This window comes from Solea senegalensis, linkage group LG18 (genome assembly GCF_019176455.1).
Source record: "Solea senegalensis isolate Sse05_10M linkage group LG18, IFAPA_SoseM_1, whole genome shotgun sequence".
NCBI classification, from domain to species: domain Eukaryota; kingdom Metazoa; phylum Chordata; class Actinopteri; order Pleuronectiformes; family Soleidae; genus Solea; species Solea senegalensis.
Genome location: NC_058041.1, coordinates 7,047,141 through 7,062,562, shown reverse-complemented (window position 1 = coordinate 7,062,562; position 15,422 = coordinate 7,047,141). Strand labels below are relative to the sequence as shown.

The 15,422-nt window shown below is 40.2% G+C and overlaps 1 protein-coding gene across 2 annotated transcripts in view; it reads right to left on the bottom strand.

The window, feature by feature from the left end:
• The window catches only part of LOC122759348 (corticotropin-releasing factor receptor 1-like), a 53,685-nt gene that overhangs the window by 7,954 nt on the left and 30,309 nt on the right, over positions 1-15,422 (bottom strand). For both annotated transcript variants that reach the window (XM_044014148.1, XM_044014147.1), the window contains exons 6-10: positions 13,226-13,332; positions 6,670-6,793; positions 5,258-5,411; positions 3,785-3,845; positions 1,469-1,541 (exon numbers count right to left, since the gene is read on the bottom strand). In XM_044014148.1, coding sequence (XP_043870083.1) covers positions 1,469-1,541; positions 3,785-3,845; positions 5,258-5,411; positions 6,670-6,793; positions 13,226-13,332 — 519 coding nt within the window. The remainder of the gene's footprint in view (positions 1-1,468; positions 1,542-3,784; positions 3,846-5,257; positions 5,412-6,669; positions 6,794-13,225; positions 13,333-15,422) is intronic.

The following is a 15,422-nucleotide window of genomic DNA, read 5'->3' as shown; positions in this document are numbered from 1 at the left end:
GGGGTAGCGGTCAAAGTTTGAGGGCATGCATGTACTTGATGTCTGAGGATGGCTTTGGGAGCCCAGCCAGGAACTAGTCACTCGAGCCCAGATGACTAAAGCTTATATAAGGAGCCAAGCTCAGACTCGGGCCAATCTGCAAAATCTGCAGGATCATTCACATGAGCAATGCCAAGGAGCTGAGTAATAAGCTTCACAGAGATCGTTAGCAGGGTGAGGAAACATCAGAACAACACGGCGCCGCTCTGATTGTTGAACACATTTTCAGTGAAAGTGACAATTCTCTGATTATAATTGTGCAAGCTGAGGTAGGCAGCGCGTTTGTGGCGTGATTGAGACACAAAACTTCTGGAAATTCTCGAGGAGAATGTTTCCCAATCCTGGTCCTCGGGGACCAATGTCCTGCATGTTCCCTGATCCAAAACACATGATTCATGAGTAGGTTGTTGTCAGACTTTTGCAGCACTCAATGACGACCTGACTATTTGAAACATGCAGGGCAGGGGTCACCGAGGACCAGGATTGGGAAACACTGCTCTAGGCCAGGGGTCTCAAATTCAAATGACACTGGGGCCACTGGATATCTAGTCTGGCCAGTAGGGGGCCAGTCAAATTAAAAAAAAATTACATTGACATTAATGTTATTGGACGAAATTCCATCATGGTATCGCAATTATGGATATTTCACAAAATTTCAAAATAAAAATGTCTGTGTTGACATAAGTTCACAAAATCTGACACATTGAAGGACTCAATGGGTCTCTTCAGTATTGGCAACAACTGCCTACACTGCAAAGAAACCTAGATTTTCAGAGATTGTCTCAGGTAATTTTGTCAAATTCAAAACAAATTTGTCTGTCCCTGCTCATGTGTCCAAGGATGCTAAGGGTCACAGGCTGTATATAAAAGGTGGGCGTATCCTTCTGTAGCAGTTCACTATCAGGGTGACTGCTTGTTTTAAAAAGAACTCCGTTTGAATTAAAGTCTATGGGAAAATGAGTCTCTCCTTCTCACTGGTTTTCTTCTTCAACAGAACATGATGTTGATTTGCTAAATTATATTCACATGAGTGAACACCAGTGTGATTGACAGCTAGTATATGGCTTTGAAGCTCCAGGCCTCAAAGTGGAAAACCGAAGGACGACATCCACTTTTACAAACAGTCAGGGGAAGGTCAGTAGGGCTGGGTGCCCCCGAGCAAGGCACCCATTCCGCCCATTGCGTGTAAAAAGGATGGGGTAAATGCAGAGGTCAAATTCACTATCACTACTTAGTGTGTGTGCAATTCTAAATTCTAAAATTCGAGTTAAAAATGATCCCCATGTCTTTACATTGGCCAAATTAGCAGTGTTGTGACTGCTTTCATTAAGCTTGTATTGCTGATCGACCACTTAAAGACACCTCGAGGTCTAATCTTAAGAGCAGGTGATGCACAATCAGCACAAACAAAGAGAGAAAGGGCTCTTACCACCAACACGAGAATCATGGGACCTTGGTAGATGTAATCCGTGTATACACCAGATTTCTTCCCGAACCAGCATCTGAAACATCAACAGAAGCACGTTTAGCTCAAACAGGCAGGTGCATTTCGACTGTCACACATCATTTCTCTCCCAATTCATGATGCGATGGCGACAGTTTCTGCGATTCAGGAAACCAGTCAATGGTGAGACATTTCTTCCAAGCAACTGACAGATGTAACAGGTGTAATCATACTACATCAAAAAGAACATATACATAGATATATGTATATATGTATATATATATATATATATATATATATATATATATATATATATATATACACACACGCACAAGTTTTATGGAAGATAATTTTTTACGAAACACACAAATAATTTAAATTACACCTTATATATATTTATCTTGCACCTAATAATCCACTGCTAAGCATCATATTGTGTATAGTATGATATAGTATAGTTTGGCATATTGTGTATTGCACCGTTTTTAATAGCAATATTCTGTATTGTACTGTGTCAATATCAATTACTTCGGGAATGCATTTTTTATTTTTTGTATCGTGATTGGATTTTTGATTTATTTGTTCTGCTGCTACAATGACCCAATTTCCCCTCGGGGATAAATAAATCCGTTTTAGAAAAGGAGCTCATTTACGGTGTGTCGTTTACCGGGCCTTCCTTCTTTAAATAACAGCATAGTATACACAAAGCTTGTATAGAACAAAGAGAACTTTATTTGTTACAAGCACTGCAGTTTGCTTGAGAGAGTGTTTCAGCCGAAGCTTGGTACAACTCTGGCCCCGGTGACATCCTCATCCTATGCATCACATGATCGTAAAATATTGCATGCACAACATCCGTGCCATTTAGTCCAAACAGGAAGTGTCTGTGTTTCTTCAACATGCATTGTCCAGGCTACAGGCTTCTGTCGTAAACATGTTGTAAAACTGTCCTAGGTAATGCTTGTGACCCCAAAATCAGCCCCTCTCATGAGGAGTTTCCTGCTTGCTTCTCAATGCAATCGAACGCACATCTTTAACACAATGAGCTGTGTTAATGTGTTCATCTAAGTCAGAGTATTTCCAGAGGAGAAAGCTGAACAGCACAAAGGAATTTGCTTTTCATTTTGTGGACACAGAGGCAATGTTTTTCTTCTCTTTTTTAATACACTGCAAATTTGATAATGATGCCAATAACCTTAAGGGGAAAAAGAAAATCAATATTCATCATCATATAAGAAATAAAAGGCTTTCAACAATATATAAACAACCCCTCTGTGAGGACCTTATATAGATTGGAAAGCAGAAGTGGAAAGTTTGGTCTAGTTCACAATATTAAAAAAAGAAATTTATGAGAATATTGACTTTTAAGATTTGTGCTGTGAAACTCAGACAAAATATTCTTACTTTATATTAGGTTTCTAAAAACACACCTTCCTAAAAACAAATCAAAAGTTTGCAAACCTAAAATATAAAACAAGCTTAATTACATGTCATACAAAGCATCATTCTATTCAAATCTGCATTATATGGCTTAAGGGTGGAGTCATAATAAACATTCATCCTCAAGTCAAACTACTTAACAAGAGGGCTATACTTTGTTTTCAGTCAAACTCTAACCTGTGTTTGCCGTTTGCAGCGCTCTCGCTTTATTGGTGCAATGGCTTTGTTGCCTCCGTGTGTCTCGACATAAAATTGATGACTTCCTGTGGCTCGAGTGGATTTTCGCTGGACGTCATGAGAGCTTAACACAAACTGCTATGCTGGGGAGCATAGAGAATCGTATGGTGCTGATGGGCTTAAGAAGCACTGTGTGAACTCATATGACAATGGTTTGAATGTAACGGGCATGTATTTATATTTATAAATAACATTATTCATTCATCTGTAATTCTCTCTCTCTGGTGTTTCTTCGTTTGTAAACTGGTGAGACGGTCTCTCCTCTGCTAAGTGTGAGCGATTCTGGCTTTAATGTGTGCTTGTGTTGTTATGTAAAGCCTTTTTTTGTTACATTTTAGTCGTATGAAAAGTGTTATACAAATAAAGACTGAAATAAAGACTGAATGATTGATAAAAGATGCACGTTAGGAGTTTTAAGTCATTTCAGATGCTCCAAAAGTGAAATAGTGCAAATATACAATACAGCCGGTGAACTGTGAAACAGTTCTGTGCAGTGGTAGAGTATTCATATTTTGTAATTATTGTTATAATGTAATTAAAGCAGGTTATTAATAGACTTTAACTCGATGTAGCGTAAGCATGGAATACTCTTTGAGTAAAAAAAACACAAACAAAAGCACTTACTTCTCATTGTCGTAGTACAGCTTTCCAATGGCCCATGCCACAATTATAGGGAACGGTATACCTGTGAGGCAAAAGATAAGACAAAGTGACAGATTCTTCTCTCATCTTTCTCTGCTATTCAAAACACAAAACACCACTTCAGGGATTTCTCCCAGCAGAATGAAACCCCCGTCTTTTGGCTCCTGCCAAGTTCTGTCAAAAGCAATTGTTGCTGGTGTGCTGTGATCCACAGATCCGCGGCCGGGACTCTCCGCTCTCGGAACGTTTTCTTTGTGAATGAGTGGAAAAGCAGGACGCTGCGTGACGATAATGCAAAGTGATCTACTGATTAAGTGACTTGTATATCGTATGAAGTATACTAATAATAATACTAATAATAATAATCATAACAACAATAGGGCAGACAAGCAGCCATTACTCACGAAGAAATGATAGCAAGGGGAGCGTGAAGACTCTGTCGGCCGCCATAACACATACACATGAAAATCCCACATTTCTGGAAACTTTCCACTTCATTAGTGATGAACTGTCATCAGCACAGTTTTAATCAGATTTCCGGCAGGAAAATTTAGTCTGCTCTCACGGCTTTAGAGTCGTCGAAAAATGTAATTTCTCTCATTGTCTTCAACTCTCGTCCAAACCTCGGCGCCTTAATAAGATTTCGGGCTCCCTGAGCCGGAGAGTCGAAGCTAAGTGAAGCAAATAAAACGTGAACTTATTTATTTTCTTCACAGCCCACCCCCGCCCCTCCACTCCGCTCCCCCCGCCCAAAATGTGCTGCCATCTCCTCTTCACACGCCGCCTTCACACTTGCCCGGGGGGAAATATAATCCAGCTGGCACAATACACCTATTCTCAACAGCAGATAGTTTAGTTTGACAGTGTGAAATGTGGCGTTAGTGCACTCCACACCACAAAATTTCACAGCTGCCACACAAAATGCTGCTTCTCCATCACGTTAAAAGCTCTCATTGTTGCATAAAGTGGATCTGACCTTCATTATGTATATATATATATTTTTTATTTTTTTTATTTTGACCACTCTCTGGTAAATTAGCTTTTGGGTTGCCATTTTGTCCTCCCTCAGCACAACACATGTCTGCCTTTCTAGGCGTTTACTTCATTAGGAGAGACCTCTCCACTGAACTGTTTGACCACTTATGTCCTGGAAAACAGCTCACACAGATCGTCCTCGAGGGAGAGACTAAGTGTTGTTATTGGGTCTCAACCAATCCTGACCATGCATGTCAGTATCTTTATTTTTCCTGAGCTCCAGGAACCTAAAACCTACTCAAGGCTTTAAGGATTTCTTGATAGATCACCTTAAGAGCAATATGGATAACTGACTAATTGGGCAACTATTCACTGGTACCATTTTTTTTTTGCTGTTAATATATCATTTTGGCCATTTTTTGTATTAAGAAAAACTATGAAAAGGACACTTTTAGATGAACACAATAATCAGATTCTTACACCAGCCGATGCAGATGAACATCCACTTGCGCAGCTTATCGGTGGAGTAGGTGAGGACGATGGCAGTGTGGAGGTAGCAGCCCTCGCCAAACATCCAGAAGAAGTTGGTGGAATGGAAATAGTTGAAAGAGGCAGTGACGAGGCGACACCAGATCTGCAAAAAAAAACAAATCCTTCACAATCGGTTTCGCAAAAATGCCACGTTGAATTGTGCCATCACATCAGCTTAATTAAAAATCATCATGCACTGATGACATTCTTACAGATTACTGGTGCTTAAATTGTTCTGAATATAAATGTGTTTAGAACTTTAGGATCAGTGTTTTCAGTAGGGCCGGTGCAGGTCCCAATACACCACACTTACTTTATATAGATATATTGGTTTTTACTACCAATGTCACTGTGGTAGTCACATTGAAGGTAAAAAAAAAACATTTATTGATATAAAACATGTAATTCCACCAACCAAATTCATTGAGGCATGATTCAGAATCACACATTAAATGAATTCATAATTATTTAAATGTTTTCTTAAATTGTTTTTGGTATGTGGCCAGCATTTCACATTTCACATTTCACAGGGGAGCAGCAGTGAGCAAACAGATGAGCCACTGATATAATCACCACTTGCTCACGGACACAAGGACAGAAGTCAGGGCCTGAATCAATTAGTGAAAGACCCCATCTGCTGCCTCAGCAGCAGCACTAGCAGTAGTGGATTGTGTGAATTCACAATTTATAACTCTGCTCCACGCTATAACTGATGATTATTTTCATCGCCTATTCGTTACTTTCTCGATTAATCAATTGCTTGTTTGGACCAGAAAATACAACAAAATGTAGAAAAGTATTGATTGACTGATTCTTAAATGGAGCATTGTTGAAAATGTTTAATAATTCATTTAACAACTGAGTGATCGTTGTAGCCCTGGTTGGAATCTACTGATCAGTGAATAAAACATGTCTTTTGCTCTGGGATGATCAACAATGTCTTGTCTTCAATATCTATACTAGTACTATAATAATAAGTCCTTGAGTTACTTTGATCGCTAGGACCCTAATTTCAAATCCAGTAATAATAATCCCACTTTTTTGCCTTCATTTAAAATACTTTTTAAATGGTTCTCTGTGTACGCATGAACAATAGAGCTCTGGGAGCTGATTCCTGAATCACAACAATGCAATTTTGGCAGGAAGCCACACTGTTCAAATCCATAGACGGATACACCGGGCAACATATACAACAGGTAACATATACCAGGCAATAAGACAGGTAATGTGTCTGTTCACTAGCTGTAATGATTTTCAGCCATGGCGGCGTTAACGACCGTCACATGACGACAGGAGCTCTATACAGACATTTGTCAGATTAAGTAAAATGTGTGGATTGTAATAGATCACGTGACACGTACCACATTACTCTCCTGCACCTTCATGTGGTTCATGGTCATCTGGACGACAAACCAGGTGGCGTTCCGCAGGATGAAGGCGGTGATGAGGTTCCAGTGTATGATGTTCCTCAGGCAGCGAATACTCCTGTGGGAAGAACAGAGGAGAGGACATGCTGAGAGGGTTTTTTTACTATGTCTCACCTGCTGAGCTGGGGTAAAGAATGTATTTTCAAACTAAGAAGAAGAGGAAGAACAAAGATAATAAAAAAAAAAGCAAGTGCATGAACAAACAGGTGGGAGACAGCTAAATCAAACATTTCCACCTGCTGAGTTTTACTGCTTTGGGTCTAACTTACACTGAGGGATTAAAGTTAGGGGTTTTCTAAACGATGACATCACCGTAAAGTAAAGCAACGTTGATGACTTCATGTATAATAAGGAGAATAATGTATCCCATACCTTCACAGTGTCTTTCACCTTGATATAACATGACTTAATGTTCATTCCTGCAGTTTTATCTCTTATTTGTGTCATGCCCCGACACTCTGGTTCCTTTTTTTTTTTAAATGCTCTAAATAAATTGACCTGAGGATACAATTAAAAAGTGCCACACTGCCTCAGAGCACGCAGTCAAAAATAGAAGCACACAATCGAGCGGTCAGAGCAAACTCTCAGTCCCTGTGGTGACGGCTCCGTTTGTTGTCACCAGCTGATGGAATCATCAGCCGCCGTGTGCCGCCGCCACCGCCGCCCCCTCCTCTGCCCACAATCGATGACATGATTTATATTTTAGCATGCATCAATTTTTAATAGGTGTCGCTCATGCTGGTGTCGTGCTGCTGACTGAGCAGACTGAGAATTTTCACTGTGTCTTTTCACACGTTTGTTAAGCAATGCGCGCATAAATTAACAAAACACCTCCTTCATAACATAACCTCGGAATCTGTGTCATCAGTCATTCATTCCCTTTTTCAAGTAAAAAACTGGACAATGGCTCGTTTTCTTTTCCAATTTCTTCCAATTTAATTGTGCTCAAGTGAATGATGTAAAGTTAGAAACATATTATTCACAGATTCAAACTTCCACGATCGATGACATTTAAACAAAACATGGTTGAAACAACCTCATTTTTCATCAAAAAGAGCTGGAGAAACTACATTGATTTCTACATGCAGTCATCAGTGAGACCTGAGTGCAGGGACCGTCTACAAAGTGCAACACCCAAAAAAGATATTTAAAAAATATTCAATAACTTCAAAAAAATACAGTGTAGTGTCATCAAACATTCTGTGTACTTCACTGCTGCCCTGTACATGATACTACACCACTCGTTTTAAAAATAAATATGCTTTTGTATCATTTTTTTGTAACGAAAATGCTAATACAAAGTGTATTTTTATGTGCGGAAGTTCTAATCTGTGAATGTCTTTCTCACTTATGACAGACAGAGAAGACAGACATTTTAGAGTTTTAGAGTTACCAATTATTGTGATGACTTTTGGGTCACGTAACTCACGTTAGACGGACAAAACGGGGAATGCTCGTGATCTGTTTTTTCAAATGATACACAGACTCATCAGCTTCATAGGATTCAATTATACACAGAAGTGAATAGAAATCCCTCTCATCCCTCAGGATGAATCTGAATAATTCATTAATCCCTCCCTTCTTTTTTTTTTTTTACACTTTCACTCCAGGAAAGATATAATATAATCTCCAGTCTCCCTGATTGAAAACTCCAGTGACACATATGGTTCATTTTACTTGGAGTTGATTTGTAATGGTCCACCTGGCGCTCATTTGTCAATCAGTTGCTCACAGTGCTGCATATTTTCTTCTATTTGTATTATATTTTCTTGTATATGATCACATTATCAGTCATTAGGGTTTACTTACGTTATAGCAGTGTTTCTCAACCCTGGTCCCCCTGGACCTGCTACCCTGCATGTCTCAGATGTTTCCCTGCTCCAACACACCTGATTCAAATAAATGGCTCGTTAGCAGGCTTGCGCAGAGCTCGTTGATGAGCGTTTGAATCAGGTGTGTTGGAGAGGGGAAACATCTAAACACGGGGCTAGAGTACAGAAAGAATACAAACGTATGGTTTTATAATTGTGTTTTTTTTTCCACAAAACACAAGCGCTTAATTTCCTCCCCACTGGAGCTTTCATTAGTATCATAGCTGTGGTGCCAGAAGCAGAGTAAGTTTTTTGTTTCCCCCTTCGAAGTCATTACTCCACATGACCTCACTTCCTGTGGCCTCCTGCTGTGGGTCCAGTGTGGACATTCTGATTTCTCATAATTAAGAGGAAATCTCCTGCAGACAAGACACAGTGATGTAAATGAAAAGGAAATTTGATCTGGTGTCAACATCTGTCTTGAGTTATCCGACCTTAAGTGGACATAAGTGAACGCACCCGGTGCGATCTGATCACAAACACAATTCATTCTCAGGATTCATTTTTAGACCCGCAGCAGTTTCACAGCACAGTGTGCTCTTTCTGTTGTTGATGTTAGTACTCTGGTCTTCATGACCAAAAAAACAACTGTGTCCTTAATCTGAAACAGGCTCTGTCAAGCAAGACTATCAGCGACAGGTGGGGTGAGTGGGGAAAGCATTTATCCTGTCAAAATGCTGAACAAGCAGGTTTTTGAGCTGTAGAATTCACACCTGAAACGTTCCATATAGGCGCTTCTTTGTGTTTTCAGTCATTACTCCAACCTGTAGTGCAATGCTGCTGTTGCCCCCTCCTCGCTTAAATGAACTGTGTGCAGCGCAGGAATGTTGTTAAGCAACACAGGATCTAACCACTGTTATACTGAGGAACACGGAGAGAGTCGTGTGATGCTGCTGGGCTTAAGCACGGTTGTGTGAACTCACTTGACAATGACTTGACTCTAACAGACTTCTTAATCTTTAAAAGGGCAAATTCAACATGATTTATGTTTTTTTCCCCCGGATGCTGAAAATCCCTGACTGTTTTACTCTCTGCTGACACACTGATGCACATACACAGACACATCTTTCCAGTCAGACTAGTTAAAAACACAACATATATATAGAAATAATGTCCATGTGTATTAGTGTAGAGGCTGATGATGGATGCATGTTAATGCCAGGTGTGAACAACTGTACTTAACACCTTTGATCATATCGCTACGAAAGGTTTTTAATAAAATGTCTTTTCCCCATGTTGTATCTTGAGTTCCTTCCATATTAAAGCAGAACTATGCAGGATTTGCACCCTACTTTCACAGTTTCTGAGTCATTGTGACAGTTAAATGGCTTGTTGTGGGGAGATGGGGGGCTGTCTCCACTCCCACTAACGTCTTTTAGCAGAAAATCGGCCTTGTAAGATCAGGGCCTTGCTGCGAAGTCTCGGGTCTCGCGAGAAACACTAATTGCTTTACGGCACTATAAGATTGAAGATAGCGTTATTTCAGACGTTCATCGTGGCAGAGCCGGCAAAAGAGAAGCAGAGAAAACTGTTGCTGGAGGAAGCGAGAAAGAGGAAATGACTGTCTAACCGAGCGAAGGAACACACACAAGTAAACATCCGATGTGGATGGATGAATGTTTATTGTGGTGTCAATTTACTCAGAAACTGTAGGGGGAGGGCCGTAGAATTCAAGGCGAAAAAGCGACCAAACTTGAAAGTTCTACTTTCTAGTTCTACTCTGCTTCTTCTTGCAGAGCAGTAACATACTATTGGCTGTTTACTTTATTTGCCAGATGTTAAACTGTCTATCACACAGTATACAGATAAAAATGCTTCAAACACTGATGCACTATTACTTTATGTCCACACGCCATCTGCTCAAATGTGAAGCAAATGCCCTCCTACTGTATTATGTCAACGTAGGTGACGAATGGCATCATAGGTCAGAGGTGAGCGTTTGGATATCCGCCCGCAGAAACCTTTCCCGGACAGCACGGCTGCCGTCTCTGGCTTTAATATCTTCCTCTTCCTGATCTAACAACACAGATGCACGGGGGTGAAGGTGAATGGATGTCCACAGCCAGAAAATTGCTTCATCTCTCCTCATGCATCATCAATGTGATCAGATTCCACTCCAAGTTACACCCTGGCAGCACACTGAGTTATCGAGAAGAGGCGTTAGGTGAAGCACGTGGCAAAATAAAGCCCCATTTATTCCCATTTGTTCCCACTTGCGCTGAAATTCATTTTTTGTTTTTTTTTATTTATACAGTATATATTCTGTGTGTTCCTTCAGCGGAAATGCTCAGTGTTCCCTCGCAGAGAAACACAAGACTCTCCTGGGTAATTTAACAATATTATAGTGTGGGTTCATGTTGTGGCAATCAGGTTGAAATATTCTAATTTGTTTGTTGACGGCTTGCTAAATCAGATATATATGGAAAGTAGCTGCATTCATGTCACCCTACTATCCACAACTTTTGTGGAAGTATCGTGCAGGAGAAACAGTTGCCCAAGGACACTGTGCTCAGCAGGTAAAGTGGCTCAGAGTTCACTCATTTCACACGACATAAACCCGCAGGGAACAGTGAAGATGTCACAGAAGAAAAACACTGAATATTATATAAGGGATAAAAAAAACAACCTAATTTCTAAAGTTGCTCAAGGACAGTATGTTCTCACACACACACGCTCTTCAACGGCCTACTGCCCTTGTCCCAGTACATAAGAGCTAGTGGGGAATCAGTTTATTGAATAAAGTGTGTCCACCTCTGCTGCATGATACTGATAATAATAAATAAATAAATGATCTAAAGCTCTGTAATAGCAGACTTTTTTTTTTGGCTTTAGCTTGCCGCTAGTTGTTAGCGCCATATATATCCCATGGACTTTGAAATATTCAATTCTTTAAGCTGACAGAGCATAAAATCAGTCTCCTCATCAGTCAAAAAAATGACAAGCTTCAATTTCACCGTATCATTGTCGCTCTGGTCTTATTCTTCTGTGGACTTTGTTCTTCACTGTGGTACAACTGAATGTTTTCATGCCGTAATAATACGATAATGGTCTGTATTTATCTAGCGCTTCTCTAGTTTTGCCATTCACCCATTCACTCATCTTACATACCCATTCACACGCTGACGGCACAGCACCGTGGGGTGAAGTGTCTTGCACCAAGGACACATCGGCATGTAGACTCGCGGAGCCAGGAATCAAACCCACAACCTTGAAAGACACTCATTCCACCACTGAGCTAACGTCGGAGTATCTGCGTGTACTAGGCTGACATTGAGTCAATTACGGTCATACGAATATGTTTATGTGTATTTTAAAAGTCTACTTTTAGTTGAACTAACATAATAACGATGACCCACTAAACCCACTGCACTACGTGTCACTTGCTGTGAATGAGAGGTGACGCGTGACATAAATACACTCTACAAATCAGAATATATAAACCCAGTTGCCACAACAGTATAATAATATATAATAATAAGTATAATAATGTTACATTTCCCGGGAGGTGCCAGTGTCACTGTAAGAAACATGGCAATGTGGTAATAGTATGGTAATCATTTCATAATAAAAGTAATACTACGGTAATATCATCTTATTTCTGGAGTTATCACCAAGTAAGAGCTTGGCAATGACAATTGAAATAGTGTGTGAGACATAAAAGGGGATGAATTTCACCATTATAACAGGGAAATGACCAAATCTGATTCCCATACATTTTATTTTGAAGGTATCACACTAATAGTTGCCCACAGTCATTCTCATTACCTGGATATTACTTTGGAAATGACATGGTTTAATATGATCTCCCTATTACTACAATATTAGAAATACGATGGTATTACTATAATTAACACACCAGAAACATTCAAACATTAAAACCTCCTCCTGCTCATGTCTCCACTGGGATGTTTCTCTCTTGTCTCTTTCAGTTCTACAACACTGAGCAGGAGTGTCAGTGGGAAAGTATCAGCCTGCAGCAACCTTCCCCTAAATGGCTCTCAGGCTCATTACAAAGTGGAGAAGGTGAGTGGGTAATAAATGCCAAACTTCTTCACTCCCTCCCAATGCCATTTTTAGCCCGGCTGACACTTACCAACCCTGCCACCGTCCCTGTCCAAATCCACTTGTCCCTCAAACATGGCTTGTGCATAAAGGCTCTCCCTGTACCGCTTCTATTTATTATGTCTCCCTGTGCCCTTTCGCGCTTTTCTCACTCCCGGGGTTGTCTCTGCGATCGATGGCCGGCCCGGCTGCCGAGGGTGCTAAGACCTTTCTCTCGTTAGTGCGTGGTTTGCTGGAGTTTGTCAGAGAAACCCGATTCACCTCCACAGTTGTCCCAACAGACTTCCCACAAGAATGTTTTGAGTGTTTTTTTCTCCCTCAGATGGGTCTATTATTCCCCTTTGTGCGGGAAACGTGCCCTAGTTTTTCTGGCCGTTCAAAGCCTTTTACATCTGTGGGACTAAGATAGGGAAGGTTCCATCCCATGACCAAACGGTTTTTGAATAAGAACCAGAGGAGCTTTGAACGAGGGATCTTGAGAATACTGACGTGTCTGTCACATCAAGGCTGTCTTTAGGATTATCAGGGAACTGGTGGAAACAGGGACTAAGGCTTACCTCAAACACAAGAAGAGGAAGAAAGCGACGAGCAGAGCCACCATGGAGATGCAGTGACCCATGTAGTTTATGATTAGGGCTATCTGGTAGTGCATCTTGTATTTATTCTGCGGGGGAGAAAGAGACAAAGAAGAAATGATGAGTTTTTGAGATTTGGAAAAAACAGAAGAACATAAGAAAATCCTTTATTTATTTATCTTAACTAACACCATGGTGTACCACCAGTGGTGTGCGTGCTTCCTCTGGTGGTTCTTGGAGGAAATAATGTTCTCCTGTATACACCGTTTATGTGATCGGAGTCGAGCTGAAGTAATATGAATAAATGAAATAATAATAATTAGAGTCACCCTCTCCATCACTATACCAGTGTGTGAAGTATATGCGAGGAAGAGGAGGAGATAGGAATAAATCTGACTTTGCTCGACCTTTTTACACCGCTGTACTTTTTAACGTTGGCAACAATGAGAACTTCCATGTTTTCTCATAAAAGGTTTGAGAACCACTGGACTAACACAACGCTAACATTTGCATATGATCAATAATTCATGATTATTAGTGTTTCATAAACCACAAGTCATACATGCCAACTTTATTTATAAAGCACTCTAAAAAACAGCTGAAACAAAGTGCTGTACTTCAGAGATAAACCCAGATAAAACAAATAAAATGTAAACATCTGTGACTTAATAGATCTAAGAACAAACAATAAAACATACAATAAAACAATAAAATACTGTATAAATACAGCACAAGTCACACAATAAAACTATATGTCCACTGATTTGTGTCACGCTATATCGTGAGCTTCCTCTAAACGGGAAAATAATTCCCCAAAAATGTCATCATGTTCTATTGAAGAAGAACGGAATCCAGCGATTGGGACCGTGAACTATTCTTCACATGATATGAAGTGAAATTCCCAACGGAGGCGCCCCCCAATGGCGACTCCGTTGGGAATATGTGCTTACTTCCTGATTAGCTTTGCCTAGAAAAGTGAAAGACCCCTTTTCATGTCCAGCATGTTACATGGAACTCCTGAAACTCAAATGTGTCCTGACATAAATTTAACCACTTCCTGTGTGCAGGAATGTTGCCAAGCAACACAAGCAGTAGACGTCTCTATACTGGGAAACACAGCGGGTGGAGGTGAGTGTGTGTGTGAGTGAGTGGGGTTGTTCTGCATCTTGTCACATTTTCTTTTTTGAGTCTTTTTTGGTGGGAAGCACCTACATCAGATTTCAGCCCATGGTTTTTCCAACATAAGGAGGTTTGTGAGTAACATCTGCACGAGTCGTGCTCCTGCAGCAGTGGGTTTTTTTTTTTTTCACAGAACATCGTCTCTGACTCAGATATCCATTGTGATTAGATTCCCCCCAAACACTACCAACAGTAATCTGTGCTGTAAGTGGATTTATGTAACCTACTGGTGTCTACGCAGAGATTAAGCGATTAATCCCCCGAAACACGTCATCTGTCCCATTCGCCATATTTTTTCTTTGCGGCAGTGGCTCAAATCTTCCTTCGTCTGCACGGGGCAGATGGCTCGGTGTCTCGATGTCAACAGCACAGACTCATTCATTTTATAACAAACGCTAGAGAAAAGCACTCAGAGAGCACTTACTAGAATGCATTAATAAAAATAAAAAAAAGGCAAGTGCAAATGAGTCAATCTAAATAAACAGATAAATGAATAAGAAAACAAGGCCAATAACAGCATGAGAGCGTGAAGTGTATGAACATGGGTACGACTTAAAAGAAGGCATTCGTTAAACGTTAGACTCCTTTGGGAAAATCCCCCAAAAATGCTCACCTTGTTGCCGTGTCATTTAATAACAGCTGCTGTCGCCAAGATGAATAAACAAAACAACCGATGCAGAATTGTTGCGTTCGACTGCATCAGTTTAAATAATAATATTAATCAAACGCTTCAACAATAAGTCAGCAACTATTTTGGCAGTTTGAATTTTTAACCAAGGGAGAAATATTATTGCCTTTGCTTTTCTTTGTTGTACTCATTGTTGTTAATGTAAAGTATAAATACTTAGTTACTGTATTTAAGTACAAAAATCACATATCTGTACTCTTTGTTACTACCAAGTAGAATCAGAGTTTGTATTATGGTCTGTATTTATATAGAGCTTTTCTAGTGTTGATGAGCTGCTTTACACAACAGTTTTCACCCATTAACACGCTGCAA